Source organism: Mangifera indica, chromosome 9 (genome assembly GCF_011075055.1).
Source record: "Mangifera indica cultivar Alphonso chromosome 9, CATAS_Mindica_2.1, whole genome shotgun sequence".
In the NCBI taxonomy this organism is placed as follows: Eukaryota; Viridiplantae; Streptophyta; class Magnoliopsida; order Sapindales; family Anacardiaceae; genus Mangifera; species Mangifera indica.
This window is the reverse complement of record NC_058145.1, coordinates 961,119-981,168: the sequence shown is the minus strand read 5'-3', so window position 1 is coordinate 981,168 and position 20,050 is coordinate 961,119. Positions and strand designations below refer to the sequence as shown.

Here is a 20,050-nt window from a genome sequence, read left to right as displayed (position 1 = left end):
AATAAAAAAAAGGAAAGAAAGTGAGATTTTCTTGCATAACATTTAACTAATTAAGGTTGTACACGATTCAGTTTAATACAGTTTGACAGACTTTTCAAATCAAATCAAAGTAAACCATTTTAGATTTTAAATCAAATTAAACTAAATTGAAAAAATATGGTTTGATTTGTAAAATTTTTCAAATCAAACTAAAAAAATGTTTAAAAAATTTTCAAAAAAACCAAACAATTTTAGTTTTCAAATGAAGTCAAACCAAATTAAAAAAATACAGGATGGTGCAATTTGGATTACAGTTAAAATTTTTTTATTTAATAGAATTATAATTTTATAGAACATAATATAAATATATAAAATATTATGAAATACATATATATATATATATATATATATATATATATATATATTTATTTATTTAAAAAAAACGGTTTACAATTTAGTTTAGTTTGAAAATCATGTAAACCACAACCCAAATTAAAAATTGTTTTTAAAAATTTATCAACTCAAATTAAACCATTTTATCAAACCAAACCAAACCGTAATTTTTACATAATACTATTTTACATATGATTGCAATCATTCACCTATAAGAGCAAATTTAGGAATTCTAGCATCAAATTTACACAATACCAATTTTCAAATACTATTAATGAAGAAGTTTTTACACTGCACAACATCATCAAAACAATCCAATATGAAGTTCCAAGCATCCCAGTTACCTCAATACATTCACATAATGTACCTTATCCACACCCAGAACCCTTCCCTAATAGTACTTTCCATGATAATTCCCTTCTAAAATCTTTCTTCATTCTCCAGGAAAAAGAGTTTGTGTTGTTGAGACTTGAGAAGTTTCCTGCTTTCTACCAACTAAAGGAAGTAAGTTAACTGCTGCTTCTTCCTTGAACCTCCTTCCCCGTATAGCTCATTCCATTGCTTTAGCTCGCTCATTACTGCTCCCTCTGTAGCAAAACTTGCAGCAACCTGCATTGTAACATTGCACATATAATCTGTCATGATTTTGCTTTACAGTCTAGGAATTCATAGGTTATTTAACCAATATTGTTTGAGTATCCAAAGCCAAGTGGGATGTTCATAAGTTACCTGATTTTTTGCTTGCCTCAGATCTTCCATGTTCAGAGTTCTCAATTCAATTACACGCTCCTCTTTGTTTTCTTCTTTGCCGCCTTCTTTCGAGTCTGAAGCATCTTCAGAGCTCTTGCCTGCTGCCTCTCTTTTCTTCCTTTCCTGGACAAGGTTAGTAAGAGCAGAAATTTAGATAGAGTAATACCACATGTATAAACAAATTGTATAAACTCATTTGCAGAAATTGAGGCTGATTGGGTGATTTTGAAGTGACAGAAAAAGTAAACAATTCTTGTCACCCAATTACAAATGACACCTCAATTTGTATAACTTGTTTGTATGCATAATTTTATTCACTCATATAATGTATGATATGGGGTGAATAAGAACAGAAATGCCATTGATATGGAGAAAGAGTTTTGTAGTTACCATATCCTTCATCCTCTCCTTCTGTATTAACTCCCTTACAGGTCGATATGCTGCTGTCACACACAAGTTCTGTTGCAAACAATTTTGTTGTCAGATTTTGAGCTGATTTAGTCAATCTGTCATGCACAAATAAAAATGGCAAACCTTGAGATCACTTCCAGTATATCCTTCTGTCATGACTGCAAGCTCCTTGAAGTCAAGATCTTCCACCTTTTCCTTTGACAGAAGAGTTCTCAAGATCATTTCCCTGTTTTCCACAGATGGAAGACCAACCATGATTCTGCTCAACATATAATAAACATTGGTTAGTAAACATGAAGCTGATCTTTTATTATGTCAGCAATGCAGACCCCTAACATGAAACTAACCCCTAATCCTTTTCCCAACTGTTGTGGGACAACCCAACAACCTTCCCCTCACACAACCGACAATCGGTTCAATATTTCTCACAACCAATTATCTAGGCTACTGGTTAGATAATCATGTCTAACCAAACACTCCCATGAACTCGTGGGTAGAGTTGTTGCAACCGGACTCTAATACCATTGTTAGGTGCTATTACATCTCTTCTATCTCAAATGCTAGCTCAAGGGTTCAACTTTTTCTCACACCTATACCAATACTTAAACCTTTTTTCCAATCACAGTGAGACAACCTAACTGAACTGAAGTGTTGATAATGTTTTGAGACAGAAGATACAAGGAAACAAATATGAACTTTTTTTTACCTGCGTTCAAAACGCCTGATAATGGCTTCATCAAGGTCAAATGGTCTGTTGGTTGCAGCAAGAACAAGAATCCTCTCACCAGCTTTGGTCAGCAAGCCATCCCAGTGAGTCATGAATTCGTTCTTAATCTTCCTCATGGCCTCATGCTCTCCAACTCTGGTTCTCTGTCCAAGCATGCTGTCAACCTCATCCACGAAAATGATGGTTGGGGAGACCTTTGCTGCTACAGTGAACAATGCTCGAACATTCTTTTCATCTTCTCCAAACCATTTTGAAGTGATGGTTGACATTGACACATTGATGAAACTTGCCCCAGCTTCATTTGCAATGGCCTTTGCCAGCATGGTTTTCCCAGTACCAGGTGGCCCGAAAAGTAGGATGCCTTTGCAGGGCTTAAGAAGCCCACCTTTGAAAAGGTCTGGCCGCCGCAGAGGGAGCATCACAAGCTCCTGTAGTGACTCTTTGATCTCCTCCAATGCTCCGATATCAGCAAAAGTCACTCCAATCTCATTTGCAGGGATAACCTCTCGCCTAATCCGTTTCTCAAACTCGTTGTCAGGAGGAACTTCCTGTGGAACGTCATGGCTGAGATAACTAAAAGAAGTAAAATAATCTAATGTAGTCAAGCATTTCAGTATTTGATTCACAACCTTGGCTGATGGAGCATTCTCGCTATCCTTCTTTGCCCCAGGAACCAATATTTCTATCTCGGTTTTGCTTTCCGATGCAGGATTTTCAGATTTTGATTTAGTCTTTGCAGTTACAGGCTCTCCCCCACCAGTTTCCTGCCATTGAAGAAGAAGATTTAAATCATTAAACTCTTGTTCTACTATGCTTAAGTTGTTAAAAAGTAAAATTTGAGAGTAAAGCTGACCTTGGAACTATCAGCATTGGCCTCCAGTTTCAGGGTAACTTTCCCAGAACTTTTGCCTTCCTGAAAGATGTTGAGTCCATGGGACAAGCTGTTCCAGAGACAAAACAATGATTAACAAGAAACAGAACAAAAATGCTGATCAAGAAATCAGAATTTGCATCTACCTCTGGGATGATATAACAAGCTTTCCATTTCTGTATTCAGGATCCTTGTTATTCATTAAATGATAAGATATAGCTGAAACTACAATCTCTTCTATGTAATTACTGAGAACCACTGTGTCTGCATGGCAGATTGAACCCAAATCATCACATTCAAGATCATTTGCTGCAAGAACCTCAGCAATATGGTTCTTGTTATCTTGATACTTGAGAGTCTTCATATCCTCTTCCAGCTGAGCTTTCCAGTTAACCAGATGGTTTTCCTCTTCAGGGGCTTTGATTTCAATATTGTAAGGAAACAACATGCTGAGCCTCTCATCCACATCCCTGGAATCATCTCCTTGTTCCAACATCCTTGAACCAAGTATCACCATTGAACCTGGAAGTTTCTTCAACATTTTCTCAAACAAATTGTAGAACCTTTGAGACTGAAGGAGAAGCCTATCAACATCCCTGAGGTATAAAATGACCGAGCCTGTTTCTGACATTGAAACCAATGCCTGTAGAAGCATAAAAAGGAATTTCAATATATTGAGAAACTAAGTGTCAAGCTATTTCTTGTTTCTGTTTCCCCATAAGCAATGTCAGCATCTAAAATACCCTGTGGAGTGACTGCAGAAAGAGTTTCTCATCAAAACACCAGCTGCTTGAGCGTTTGTGGGAAGCTGAAAATAATATAAGAATCCCAAAAGAGCATTAAGCGCACTATCCATATTCAAAATGAATTGATCAACTATGCATTTTCAGTAGACAGAATTCCAAATTTGTGGTCTACTAAGTGTTCTTACCAAGCAAATACCAATTTGGATGGAAGCCAGAAATAATAAGAAGAATTTTTCAGTATTATAAATTCATTTCTTCCATGCTAGGAGAGATGTAATAAATGTTCTGCAGGATTTCATTTCTATATGTTTCATTAAAATGATGAGGTTCCAGTGAGAATATCTGTGACAAGATCCCAACACCTTGAATCTAATGTGTGTTATATAACAGAGTGATGTTGTGGTGGAAAAAACAAAAAGACTATAAAACCTCTAGTTGAATCCTGTATTGACAAAATATATAAGAGATATTAAATATCTAAGGGCATCTCACATCGCTTGGTTAAATAGTATAAACATGTTTTGGGTTGCTGTGAGCTGGGTTATTGGACCATGACGTTATAAAGAGCCTTTCATTTAACATTCAGGATAGAATAGTATAATAAAAAAATGTTATACCTGTATTTGTTGAGGCAGAAAGAGAGGAGACGCTACTGATATCAGATGCAGCAGAGGCATTTCTGTGAAGTGAAGGATTACTAGAACCCTCCACACCAGTCCCTTGCCTAAGCAATGTTGCTGTAAAACAGAGTCAACCAAATGAATATAGCAAAAGAGAAACACATCGCAGTACAAGTGGCTTTTCAAGAACAAAGATGTTGAACTTTGTTGCATACTCTTTGCTTCTTCCTTTGAAGAAAGTGGTGAAAAGGATCCCAGCAAGCTAGACATTCGCTCTAATGTCTTCTCTGAGATGGACCTCTTGAAGGCCTACAAATAGAAGCAACCAACTCATATTTCATATTCAGCTGAAACCTGCTAGTTTTTCTCAGTATTAGACAGGGAAAACTTACATTTTCCTTTCTGCCAACGCCATATTTATGTTGCATCTGTAGGAAGGAAACCATAACAATTCTATAAGAATGACTCTACAGATATTCAGTTACAGAAAAAGATTGAACTTAAAAGCTGTAAATAGTCACCTTTAAGGAAAAATCAGGAATATCTAACAACAGTAGCTTTGCTTCAAAGAACTGGGCTAAGGCCTTGGCAAGCGTTTGCTGATAAAGTTCTTCATAAAATTCAATTGTAACCAGATAAGATAAGAGCTGGGTAGACGCTTGCTTTAATTAACAGATAAAGATTATTTGCATATGCTAGAATCTTACCAGCAGGTCCAGAGAGCAAAATAGTTCTACTAGCGGGTGAAAGGTTCCTGGTGTGCTTGGAAATGTCAGAGTTCTTTAAGTGAACAAATGCAGCACTTGTCAATAACATCTGAGTCCTCTCACTGCAATTATCATCAGCATCATCAGAATCAGGACATCTCAGTTAGTGCATTCAAGGATCCAAGTTCTAGCTTCTTGTAACGTATTTTAATGGAGATAAGATATTTCACAGTCAAGTCTTTAGCTTCAAGTTTTCATCAATCTTGAACAATTATTCAGAAGAAAATCATTTCAAGTTGAAAATTTTCATGAAATTTTTGACTTAAACCGGGTAAAAATTCTTGAGTCGAAGATCTAAGAGTACTGAACAACAGCTTATAATAAAACATGAGAAAAGTTTATACTCCAGTATAGGATCCATAATATTCAAAGATACCAGTCTGAAAAATAAAATATACACACACAGAAGTTGTTCCAGTCGATGCTTCAAATTGAAATGGAAAAAATAAAGAGGAAAATAAGAAACCAAACTCAACATATCACAGACTTCACTTAAATTTTACTTAAAAATGGACTTGGTACAAGAGTCTTTGAAAATGGGGAAAACCAATTCCCCCCCAATAAACAGAAGCTAAAATCAACAACCAATTGGAAGAAGAAGAAGAAGAAGAGAGGCGTTTATTCACAAGATAATCATAACATCATCTATATATTTCTCTCAAGATCTAAACATCCTTCTAAAATTTAGAAGTAGAAGAAGAAGACCCAAAGAAGAATTTTACCTCAGATAATAAGGGAATTCATCAAAAGTGATGTTGCTCTGCTTGCCATCAATCACCAGCCTCATCAGCTCCTGAAAAATCTCCTCCCCTGAGAAACCTGCCATGGAAGAACCTGAAGCACCCCATCTACTTGCACTTTGCCCTGAAGCTAATCCTAACCCAACACCAACACCAATACTCAAAGCGGATAACAAAAGGCCCTTCTGCTCCATCTTCACAAAAAAACCAACCCCTTTTTTATCTTCAAAGCCTTAACTTAATCTTCTCAAGTAGTTATGATCCCAATTATAGTAAAAAAAAAAAAAAAAACTATAAGAAAGTTAAAGAAAAATGCAGCAAAGAAAGAAGGGATTCAAGAACAATTAAAAGAAGGATAAAAAAGATGAAGTGATGGATTAAAATTTGATAGGCAATGAATTCCCTTTGTGGCTCTCCCTCTATTTATAGCATGCCTTTACTAATGAACGTCAAATACTTGCATGCTGGGAAAAGAAATAATTATTAAAAATATTATAATAATAATAATATTTATTTATTTATTACTGTTTTACTTTTTTAAGGCTTAACATGGAAGACCCTTTTTTCTGGGTTCACCTTTTTGGTAACAATAAAATTAACAATTATACATGATTTTATGATCCATTATTAGTTTATTTTTAATTTTTAATTATCTAATTATATTAAAATATATTATTATTTATATATAAAAATTATACATAGGTAATTTACTATTATAGAACGCTTAACTATGCTAACAATATGCGACAATTAACCGTATTATTTACTTGTAAGTTAGCCCAAAGCACGAATAGAAACTCTTTGTGCCCAAAAACAATAGAAAAGATCAAATCTGGTAATGTCGGTAGACACTTAATCACCTTTCACCCCTATTTCAGACAGATACGTGATAACGATCATGATATCATTATCTCATATCTTATTAGGATAATGTAATCAGTAAATTCTTTCTAAATTAGTAGATCTTGATCTTATACATGAAGTATTGTTCAGAGGTAAGGGGGGCTCAATTCGGGAATTCTCCTAAGTAACTCTTTTCATAACTCTTTGGTAACACTTTGTGATGTTTTTAAATTACTTATTCATAGATATTGAATAATGTAATTTCTGATAGAGACTTATCATGTGATGTTTAGAAATTAAATGGTGATTCGTGCTTCCTTTATAAACTTAATTAATAATTAATTAATTAATTAATTTATTAATTAATTAATTTATTTATTTTATTTTATTTATCCTTTTCTTGATGGCTTTACAGAGCAGCACATGGTGGATTCAGAAAAAAGTTATAATTTTCAAAGCATGTTGTTTTCTTCGGTTCGAGCTGCACTACAAGACTAGTTTGAGGCGGCTCCGCTGAAATGCAAATGAATGGCAACACTTAAAATGCTTCACGCTTAAGTATGTGGTTAACACTCTTTCTCAGATTAAATCAGGAAACTGAATTGAATGGTTTAAAAATTATAATTTAGTTTGTGAAAAGATTTGATTAGAGTTAAAAAATTTTTAAATTATTTTATTCAATTTAAATTACGATTTGAACGCTATTCAAATTATAAATCATATTTTTTTAAAGTATATATATAACTGTATTTAATAAAATTTTTTAATAAACAATTAAGTGTATATCTTTTTTTATATTTTATTATATTATAGAAAATTATAATTCAATTAAATTTATTAAATAATATATATTTAGAAGTGAATGATTTTATAATAAAACGATGTGTAAAACTTTGTATATAAACAATGACATATTACTATGTAATTGAGTATTACTTTGTCTGTAATTTAAAACTACCAAATCATATAGTGATATGTCATTGCTTGTGCACAGATTTGTGCATATTGTTTTTTGTACATAACACTAAATGATTTTAATACGTTTAAACTATAATCTAAATCATAGCAAATCGTTATTTTTTAGTTTAGTTTAATTTGGTTTAAACCTTAAAATGGTTTTGTTTGGTTTGAAAATTTTTCAAATAATTTTTTCAATTTGATTTGAAAAAGCTTTCAAATCGGATCATGCACAACCCTAAACACTCTGGTGTGACTCAAGTTTAACGGTTTGCTAATGTCATCGTATCGGCATTCTTTTCTTCTTCTTTGGTAACTTTTATTCTCTACAATTTTTTTTTTCTCTTTTAATTATTCTTTTTTCCTTGGTTGACTCTTCTTTTTTCTAATGCCATTGTCAATGTACAAGTTAATTCAAGTTTGATTTTGAATTAATTATTATAAATTTAAACTAAGCTCAAATTAGCTCTGACTCAGTTAAATCTATCCCTAGTTTGGTGATGTTTTTAAGAGTAATAGGTCAAAAAGTTTTAATAAAGTTTGATGGTGGAAAGAGACCAGAAAAATAAAGAAGACAGAGATCAACTTAAAGCTATTGAAAGTCTTGCACTTTCATTTACCACTTTCCATGTAAGAAGTTTTTCGAATTTTACTAGTGATTTTTTAATTTGGACAATTTTACAACTATTTTGCCGACATTTAACTTTAATTAAACATGTGTTCAACTTTTTTTGAAGGAGCTAGCCTTTGTTGAAAAGGGTTGCAAATGTTAGATATTATATTAGAAAACATCAATTTTGATCAACAATATTATGTATATCTAGTTATAAATATTTAACTGAGTATAAGATAATGTGTTATTATGTGATTGACTATTATTTTACTCTTAATTCAAAATTATCAGATCACATAATAATACATCATTTAAGTATTCAATTGTGTACTGAAAATTCGGTGTACAAAATTTTGTTAAATTTTGACAGACTGTTTATGGGAATATACCTTAGGTCTTCGATTGGAAAGGAAACTACTTCGTATATAAGAGATTATGCTAATACATATTGAAGGTTCCACTACTAGGTTAGTTAGCGAGGGTGGATAACATCCTCAAACCTATAAACAGTGTTTAACTATCCGGGTATTCTCTTGTATGAATGTGATATTAATTTTGAAACCAATACATTTGTTATAACAAGTGATGAGAAAATACTGAATGATATTGACTTTGGATATAACTTGGTTTTGGATGAATCAAAATAAATCTCGTAAAACAAATACATTTATTGTAACAGTTTAGAATATAGCAAATATATTCATTGTAACGAACTCCATTAGTTGTTGTTAATATGATGAAGTTGGAAAGGCATGCAAATTGAATGGAATCCTAGGCAAAAGGTTCCATGAAGAAGAAAAGGATCAACAAGTGCTTAGGCGGCAAGGAATTAAGAAGAAGAAAAAATTAAAGTAGTTTGGTATGTATATATGGTGATGGGTCAAATCAATCTTTGTCATTCTTTGGATATTCTAATATTCTATGTACTCCTCTTCAATCTTATTTTCTCCACTTTCCACACTTGGATTTAGTTGGAATCCTTGAGGCCTCCCCACGTTGCAAATACGACTCTCTTTGTTTTAGTTTCTACCGGCCGGGTACATACAATGGGACCTCATTTATGTCAACAAGTAATTAAGGATTTAAACGGGGGATGAACTTAAAACAAATTGAGTTTAAGGTGATTCGAACTCAAATTGAAATCATAATACACAATTTGAGCTTGAGTTCACTAAGTTAGTACACGATGTCACTAAAAGTTTGTTGATAAGATAAATAATATTGTCACAAAGGTGGATAATATTATCAGTAAAAAAAGACAATATTACCAGATAAACAAGTAAATTGATCTCTAATTGAATTAGAGGTCTAGCTCGATATCAACTCATTCGAACTGTACCATGGATAGATCTAAACCAGCTTGGACGGGAGCCACCCTAGATGTAAGCTGTTGATGAATATTGTAGAAGTGAAGTATCCTTACTAGAAGAAAAATGTTTCATGTACTAATAGAGGGGAACTATTTAGTATTAATGAATTAATATGTCATCATGTAATTGAATCAATTTAAATTAAAAATAAAGGAAATAATTATATGACTTAATCATAATATCAACTGTTAATACTAGTTAGTAACCATCTATTTGTACATAAAGTATTAGGGGTATATTCGAATTTGTGACTTGACTCAAATGAGTCAATCCTAAGCTAGAACTTCAGCTCAAGATCGTCTTTTTTGTTTATCTAGTGATATTATTTATTCAGTTGATGATTTTGTTTATTTTATCAATAACCCTTTGATGATACTTTTTATTAGTTTGAACAAGTTTGAACTCGAATGAGATATTATGACTTTGATTCAAACTTATGCCAACCCCAAACTTGGCTCAACTAGGGTTGAATTTGTTTAGTATTACTCTTTTTGAAAAAAAGGTGATGATAATGGGTTTAGCGAGTAATAATAAATTGATGAAGATGGTTGGTAGGATGGTAGGTAGGGTGGTAGGTAAAGAGAAGGATGGGAAAGAAAGTGAATTGTGCGGGCTCTTATCATATAAGTAATGACAATTTACAAGGGCAAATTAACAGAGAGACTCCTTTAAATTGACAAATGGAGATGAAAAAGAAAGGAAAGGCTGAGTGAGATTCCTTTGAGGCATTTGTCTACATATTCGCCATGTCTTTCGAGCCTTTTTCCAACTCAGCTTCACGTGCTTTCTTTCTGCAACATCGTGATTTGTGGGTTACACGCCATTGCCACTATACTTTTTTCACTACTTTTATATAAAAATTTATGGACAATGCTATTTGATGAATAAAGTTGTTATCTCTTGGATTTTATTACTTAATGTTCTTGCTAATTTACTCTCATTTTCACAAGCATGGCTACTATATTTTCTTATTGAAACTTTGGACATGATTTGACATTAGTATAGTAGAGCTTGAGCTCAAATTAAAACTCAAAATCACCTGTGAAACTATAACTTGACTCAATAAAGTTCAGTGCCTAATCACTTAGACCAAAACAACGTTGTGTCACCTCTAATTTATACAAAAAACAATGTTGTTTTGCCATGCTTGTGGACGTTGCTTCACTTGTAGTGTCCTTGATTTCTAAATCTCAATGCTTGGTGTCCAAGGAAACTTCATAGGAATGTAACACTTTTGGTAAATTTTATATTGACAAAACACAAAAGAGATATTGGGTATACAAAGATATCCTAAATCACTTGAGAAAAATAAGAAATTATTGGTTAAATGGTCTTTACCCTTATAAATTGTCAAGGTGTGTTTTGTGTTACAAAACCTAAAAGCAAATTATGACAGGTTGTGTTCAAAATGGATAATACATTAACAGTGAGTAAAATTTTTCTACTGTTATATGTATATAATTATTTGATTTAGTGATTTTGAATTAAAGAGAAAATTAATAATTAAATTATCTAATCACATGATGACATACTAAATATTGAAATAAGACGACGGTTTTGAAACATGTTCAGAGGCCCCTCACAGATCGTAACTTCATCTAGTCATCTTGGGATCACAGGGTACTCCTCAAAGGTCAATCCTTTTAGCATGTCAGGGTTACCTTTAGGGCTTTGTGGGCATGACGAAAGATTCTTCTTATTAGAGATTGGTGTTGAGGCCTTATTGTCAACTGCATTGGTGATGAGCGGGAAATCAAAGCTCTAGGACTCTTATGGCTTGACCAAGTTTCTCATGGTTCCCTCTAATTAACTAGCATCTTTGCACCTTATAGGAGGGACTTTAGACATGCTTTATCTTGGGTATCCATATCTGCTACTGTATACTGTCATGGTATGAGAGAAATTATCAAGTGTTCCATTAACATTGCAGACATCATCGTGAGATTGTTTCAGATATTTGTGACATGGTTCATGCCAAGATCATTGGCTTGGAGCCTATGTATGAGATCTCACCTTAATTTTGAGCTATTTAATAGCTATCTAATTAGTTTTCTATAAAGTCTGCTTGCTCATTTTGTCTTTTTCTTTTGAGTCTTTTATGCATTTTCTTGGTTTGTTTCTGGAGTTTGCGTACTCATTTTTGGCATGCCCCTCGTATTTTTTGTACCTATTTTTTTCTTTTATAAAATTTCTTAATTTTTCCAAAAAAAAATTATTCACTCATCTAACAACATTATTCACCCTATCAATGGTTTTGCTTATCTCATTAGTAACCTTTCCACAATATTGTACACTATTTCAAATGAGCTCGAACTGAGTATTATAGATTTGAGCTGAACTCAACTGGAATTCAACTGTAGTATTTTATCCTACCTAGTGATGATCATGCAGTGTCAAGAGGTGCCTAAGTGATGGTTCATTTCATATATATGCATTACAAATTCTAGTATGAATTGAGGCATAAATATTTTTCCATTCTTGCTACCTTTACTGAATAGCTAAGTAACCACTATTCCTCTTTCATGGCCAACAATAATAGGAAAAAAAATAAATAGATAAACCATTCTCAAAAGCATTCATCAACAAACCTTTTTGACTTACTAATATAAATGAACTTTACATTTGCAGAAAGTTTGAATCTTCAAAAACATGAACACAATTTAGATCATTCAACTAGCAAGCCAATATAATTCCAAAAATGAACCCATTAAATTTGTACTGTTCATTATAGTCATTAATATCGGTCACTCGATTATAAATTGAAATAATATTGACAATAAACTATATGTACTTAGTTAGGCTTACTAAAAAGAAGTTTTGAATTTGAACCTCTGTCATGTTTGCGAGACTTTGAATTATTGATGTAATAGTTATAAATTTTATTATTGTACTTTAGATTTATCCGTCCATCCAATTATATATATATATATATATATATATATATATATATATATATATATATATATATATATATATATATATATATATATATATATATATATATCACAACACAAAATCTCATAAAGCATGAAAGATGGCCATAAAGACAATTGTCTCTTGTACCAAATAATTAATAATAATAAATTAATTAAAATAAAGATGTTGTGAATTGCTCTTAATAGTTTAATCCAAAAAAAAGGTTGGTGGAGATTCGAGTACGTAGCTAAACTAAAATATCTTTTTAACGACACTTAAAAGTTATTTATCTAGATGATAATATCATTTATTTTGTCAAAAAAACTTTTGATAACGTTTTTAACTATTTTGAATAAATTCAAACAAATTAGTATGAATTTAAATTAAATTTAATCAAATTTATATTTGAGTTAAATTTGATCCGAATGTTGGAACTTATAATTTAAAGCTTTCATATTCATAAAAAAGGAAAAATAAATTAAAAAAGAAGAGACAATGCTACAATTTAATCTATCATATCACGGGTGTTCACCGTCTTGCTCTTTTTCCAAAGCATTCATCAAATGGGAAGACACAAGAACACATCATATGGCTTTGTATGAAATTAGAAAGCTCAATAACCAACCACAGAACCAAAATCAAGACCTAATCCTTGACCATGACTGGCCAAAAGCTAAACCAGGTTGGCCCAGCTAGGACTGGCCCACTCTCAATTTTTTTGTTGTTATTGGTGTGTAGTGGTGCTAGTGCCAGATGACACATCGCCATTGCAGAATGCAAAGAGTTAGGTCTCACTTTATAAAGCCTCTGCCCTACCATAAAGTTGAAATGACCTCTCCTCAACACTCATTTTTCTTATAAATATTCACTTCTTTTCTTTTAGCCCAGTGTATTAATATAATATAATTTGGATTATAATCCATGTATTATTATATAATAAAATATTTTATAATTTTTAATTTAAAATTATTTAATTATTTATATATTTAAATTATATATAAAAAAATTGTATATATATAACATAAATATAATATAGTTGTATTGTTATTTATATCTTATCATTGCCTATAATTAAAGTTTTTTATGCTAATTAATGAGTTTTAAGTGTGAAAAACGATTAACCTCGTGATTTACCCTCATATGAATTCAAAGATATATATGCTTTTTTAAATATATTTTTTTTATTGATTTGACATACGATCATGATAGGATGATTTTACACATATTTCACCATTCAAGTTCTAACATTTTTTTTTTTTTTTAAAGTAAACAATGAAATGGAAATTTCAACTTTTCAATGACAAAGAGAAGGAAATTCCCATTTCCACTTTTATCATTTTTTTTTTTCTTTTTCTAAAGAAAGAACAAATAAGATAAACAAGAATAGAAGATAGTTATCAATAACAAAAGGGAAACATTGATTCAATGTATGGTGCACAAATGCTGTGGTAATTGTTGTGTAGATTTTGGGTAATAGAAGGCAGTATAGAAACAAGATAGCTTCATGATTCTTTCTCATTTTTTTTAATTGTCAAATTCAAGCTGAAACTTATACTCAATAACTCAATACAAGCACTTATTGAAAATTCTTTTGGTTAATCTTTTTCTTCTTTTTTGACAATTCTTTTTTTCCTGTTTCTCTAACAATCACAAATTCGTTGTACTGTCCTACTTTGTGCCCAAACAGGCCGAAAAACAACCTGAATGTTATAGTTTTGACATCTCGGCTAGTTTTCTGGAAGTTTTGGGAGACCCAATAGTTTAGTTAGTTGGGCTGCATAAAGCTTAGTACTGGCCCAAACTTGGTTTTGGTTGTTTAGTTTCAACGAACCAATGTGAATTCCCAAATGGTGAGCACACCACAATTGAAAAAGCCTTTATAACAGTGCATGTGGTTGAATTTATCTGAGCTATTCGAGTTCGAATTGAATAAATTGAGTTTAAGTTAAGAATTGAACATATTTTTATAAAGGAATTGAGTTCAAAATCGTTTCAATATTTAAGTTTAAGTTAATTTGGATTGAATGCAAAGTAAAATTGTTTTAAAGTAAAATTCAAATCTCAGTTCGTGAATTTCAAACTGATTCTTTTGGATTTGAGTCAATCTTGAGCTAACCTCGACCTAAATTGAATCAAACCCTAATCATGTTATTACTTATGTTCAAGTGGCCAACGGGGTGTGACTAATGGGAAAAAAAATTGATTTGGGGTAAAGGAAATGTGAGGGTAAGAGCTTCGAGGAGATCAAAAGTGAAGATTTTTTTATTTTTTTCAGGGAAGGGGATACTTGAATATCTTTTAGTCAGGACGAGAATCTCCGAGGAAAAAGGCTAGGACAACTGGGGGCATGCCCAAGCTAAATTTCGGAATAACATTTCAATTTGAATAATATTTATACACGATGAATAATGATGTATATAAATAAATATATTGATATATTGATATATAATTAAATAATTAAATTATTTATTTATCACCTATTTAAAATTTTATTTGAGTCAGATTATTATTTTTAGGATCAAACTAATTATACTGAATAAAATAAATTTTGAATTTAATAACTGATCTTATAATTATTGAACTAGATGAATCATATAATGATTGCATATTTGCATTTTTGAGCAAAACATGAATGATCTTGTTCTATTTAGAATACCCTAGGATTGAAGCTTTGGTAAAGACATTCAATGAATCCAGCAGAATTTTATAAATATTCAAGAAAACATGATGAATGTTCTATCCTAGTTGTTTGTCGTTTTTAGTAAAATAATAAATTATATTTTGATTATTAAACAATTATTTTTGAATTTAAAATAATTGTTTATGTCCATTTAAAAGCCCAAGGGTGTGCCCGTTTTTAAGGTAAAAGATATGTTCACGCACATGGTTGTGACCATTCAAATTTGTCCAATTATAAAAGTGTCTTTTAATTTCCTATATAATAAAATTATATAAATATATTTTTGAGTATACAATTAAATATATAAATAATATATACTCAAATATATACTAAAAAATATATGCACATAACATTACTTTTTCTCATATAAGTCATGGTCAAATGCGTAATAAAACACTTCTGTGTACACTAAACATACTTGATGTACTTTAATTCTCCCTCTTTATAGAATTTCTCTTGGAAATATTCAGTTGTAAACTTATAACAATAAAATTATATGTATTCATTTTAAATATATAAATAGATATATATTTGATATGTATCATCAAATAATCGAGTGATTTGAATTAAAAATAAAGTAACACTGAATTTTATAAGTAAATTTTGTGTTATCTCAAAATTGTAAATAGGGAGCAAACTTTAAGGATACTCTTTCTTGTCTCAAAGTCTATTCACTTAATTTCCTTTCATATTTTCCACCACCCTACTCATAAGCTATTAGAGTTGAAAATCTTGAAACCACTTGTTTCTTGTGTTGGCCAAAGGACTTATTCCTACCTGAAGTATATTGTTTTTCCAAGTTTTTACCTCTTATCTTTGAAAATCCCAAACACCCATCCATGAGTGGTTAAAGTTAATGCTTTTAGGAGTAAAATTGTTATTTATCTGTAATATTAAAAATAAACTATAATTTAATCTCTTCCCCCCCCCCCCCCCCCCCCCTCCCCTTCCAAACCTTAAAAACTAAAAGTTTCCCTTTAAGCGAAGTTTAAAAAAAATGACGTTTTCTCCCTAGAGTTTAGTTTTCAGATCTTCAACACCATTGCCTGCCACAAATATCTTTTGAATCCTCTCACTCTAGCAGCCAAACTTCTCCTATTTGGAAGCTTGGAAGATGTCGAAAAATACCCCCAACTTCCTTCGTCTTCCCCGATGAAGATGAAATTGTTCATCGAAAAATACTCCCAGCTTTTTTCTGGTGGCAAATTGAATTTCCCTTTTCATTTCTTGAGAAAATTTGTAGATGGATAATAAATTTACTCATTTTCTTGTTCAAAGATATGTCTATAACCAAACTTGAAACTTTCATCAAATTGATTCTCAAGGGCGTTCACATAGCTGGTTATAAGGTCAAAGAGACCCGAGAGATGATTAACAATTCGTAGATGGATGAGACAAGATACAAATAGGACACAATCTCATCCACAAGTAATAAAGAGAAAATAGGAGTCACCAACTATCACAATTCCCATGATCTCTTCCAAGTTAAATTACCGTTTCCTATTATTATCATGGATCCACTTGGTACAACTTCAACAATTATGTGTAATTACTCCCCTGTTATATCGGGATTATAAGATGATAACAAAACTTATCAAGTTGCATGATATTATATTTTAGTAATGTTGATATATACACATGTAACCCTAGTTTCCACTAATATAAATTCAAACCTGTGGAAAAGGTTAAGGGAGGATACACTACTAATAATATCTCTGTGTAAGTACGTAAGTTTTTTATTCATCGACCAAACTAAGTTAAAAACCTTGTTGCATGTCTTTTTACTTTCTTGTAGTATTGAATCTTATATCCATTCAATATACTTTTCGTCGATGCTAATTTCATCACTAACACACTCTCTCTCTCTCTCTATATATATATACATATATATATATATATATATATATATATATATATATATATTTATTTATGTATGTATATGACAAATTAATTTAATTACCACTAGAGTGTAGGTGCCTGCCTTGATATTATTTATCTCAATTGGCCTTTTAGTTTATACAAGGGTGGGCGGAGTAATTTTATATGTACATATGATTGGTATCATTATCTAATTGGGAGACCTAATTATTTATTTTATTTTTAATTTAAAATATCCAATCATATGATAATACATTAATTTATTTGCTTTGTTAATATCATTGTCCAAAGTTTAATGTTATTTGCAATTTCAACATTAGATTGACCTCACATTATCATCATTCATTGCTAGTTAACCCAACCAATAGCCAACAATATAGCTCGAACATTCAAATAAAAAATTATCAATAAAATTATATATATACACAATTTAGATATATAATTTGGATACATAAATGATATGTCATCATATGATTAAATGATTTTGAATTAAATATAAAGTATCACCTAACATATAATGTAACATTATCTGTGTATACAAATTATATAAAAAAAAAAAAAATACATGAATAATACATTACTAAAAAGTTATTTTTGATGGGACAAGCAATAGTTAAAGAAGTTTATAAATTTTAATATCTACATTTAACATGTGCCTCTCTGACTAATTACTAGTGCTTGAAAGAAACATGATTAATTAGGGAAATATGGCTTAACTTATCGATAGTGGAGAATCTTTCAACATGTACTGAGCAATGAACTAAAATTAGTTGAGAGTATTATTTTGAATAAAGAAGTTTATAAATTTTAATATCTACATGTAACATGTGCCTCTTTGACTAATGACTAGTGCTTGAAAGAAACATGATTAATTAGGGAAATATGGCCCAACTTATTGATGGTGGAGAATCTTTCAACATGTATTGAGCAATAAACTAAAATTAGTTGGGGGTATTATTTTGAATCTGACCACTATTTTTAGTTAGAGTTAGATTTAAACTGAACTAGTTTAGACTTTAATCCATGTTCAACTTCAAACTTGAGTTGAAGCATTAGCTCAACAGTTAGACTCAACTTCGACTCATTTGTCTCTTTAATGAAATTGTTTATTCTGCTAATAATTAAATTATTCATCTTATTGACAATCCTTCAATGATACTGTATACTAACTTGAACTAGTTCAAACTTGAGCCCGTTAAGGTTTGACTCGAATTGAGTTGACTTGGTCTCGAATGCTAATTCGGTTTGATTGAATTTATTTTTTAAACTGAACTGAACTCAAGTTAGAGCAAATTCAATTTAGTTAGGTTTACAAGCCAAATGGATGAATCAAATTGATTTGAGTTTAGCTTGTGACTCGATTTGAGTCATTTTATCAAACAATTATCAAAATGACGTTATTTTGTTCATTATTGGTGTTAGAATATATAATTTCCGAGTTTATTTGTTATATATTTTGTTTTCTATTATATGGTTATTTGTTTTCCTTGTATAAGATATTATTTATGTATAAATTCATCATTTATATACTAATACATTAGAGATATATACAAAGTCTATTCCACTAAATTGATTTCACAATTAGGTAAAAAACAATATTTTGTTAATGAGTCATGAACTCCAACTACATATCCTGGTAATGAATTCCATTTATAAACTTGGGTCGAACTTCAAACTTAGAGATTGAGCCGAACTCCAACAACCGTTAATATTGGTTCAATAAATTCAAGTTAAATTTAAACTAAACTATTTTTTATTCAAATCAAACTTCAGTTAGGAGATATTCAATTCCAACCGGGTTTGTACCCACGCTCATAGTTGACTCTTACTTAAGTTTGACTTGGTTTGAACCCATCTATATTTCTAGTATGGATACATGATAACTAGTAGTTGATGTGATGAATACTCAAAAGCAAAGGCTCAAAAGTTAGGTAGTCTTTTAGGTTTTGTCACTTCTCGTCTCTGTTGAATTGCAATTGCATGTTTCATCGATCTTCCACCATTAATATTGGGTTCCAATTCATCGGCGACATTCTTTTAATTTTACAAATTAGATCTTTGGTCGATATTCCATGAACTTCCCACCTCTAACATCACAGACAGACAGGACAGGATCCAATTCTTTTCCTTCCACTATATGGTCAAAAAAATTTGGCCTATTCCTTGTAATTTTAGCCGGAATTCTTAAAACCAATCAATTAATAAATGAGAATTTCTTGGTAAAGCTAAAGTGGACATTCTTCTCATGCGACTTTCAGAAGTTTCCAGAGATGGTTAATGGAAGATGAACCTTGAAAGTGGCTAGTGGGATGCTGTCAGATTCCAAAAAAATTTCTAATAGTGCGGCTGTCGAGCTTTATATTAAGGCCAAAGGATTAGTGTGGTTTCAAACTCAGATTTGCAGAGTTTGAAAAACCAAAACTCTCACCTATGAGTTAACTTCTATTAAAAAAATAAGAGTAAAATCGTTATTTTATTAATATTAAAAAAATATAAAATTCATTATGTTTTTTTCCCCCCTAGTTTTAAAAATTAACAACTTTATCCTTGTTAAAGTTTTTCAACTTTCAAAAGTAACATTCCCCCCGCCCAAAAAAAAAAAAACCTAAAGTTTATTTTCCCAAGGCTCTCCAACCACGACAAAAAACGCTTCAACCCACCATCTCGCCGACCACCTTTAATCTCTATGAACTTCCAGATGATGCAACGAAGATGCATTTTTGTTGATTCCAAAATAATCGATGGATTCCAAAAGAATCAACGAAGACGAGTCTTTGTTGACTCAGTCC

General features: G+C 31.3%; 1 protein-coding gene across 1 annotated transcript; it reads right to left on the bottom strand.

The window, feature by feature from the left end:
- Window positions 1-615: 615 nt before the first annotated feature.
- On the bottom strand, window positions 616-6,395 carry LOC123225482 (putative cell division cycle ATPase). Its single transcript, XM_044649440.1, has 15 exons — window positions 5,987-6,395; window positions 5,205-5,326; window positions 5,019-5,107; window positions 4,890-4,925; window positions 4,713-4,806; window positions 4,495-4,614; window positions 3,875-3,939; window positions 3,278-3,774; window positions 3,114-3,201; window positions 2,890-3,024; window positions 2,240-2,808; window positions 1,657-1,792; window positions 1,513-1,581; window positions 1,102-1,245; window positions 616-981 (listed from the first exon to the last, which is right to left on the bottom strand). The coding sequence occupies exons 1-15, from the start codon at window positions 6,196-6,198 to the stop codon at window positions 868-870; spliced, it is 2,490 nt and encodes an 829-aa protein (XP_044505375.1). The 5' UTR covers window positions 6,199-6,395; the 3' UTR covers window positions 616-867.
- Between the last annotated feature and the right edge of the window lie 13,655 nt (window positions 6,396-20,050).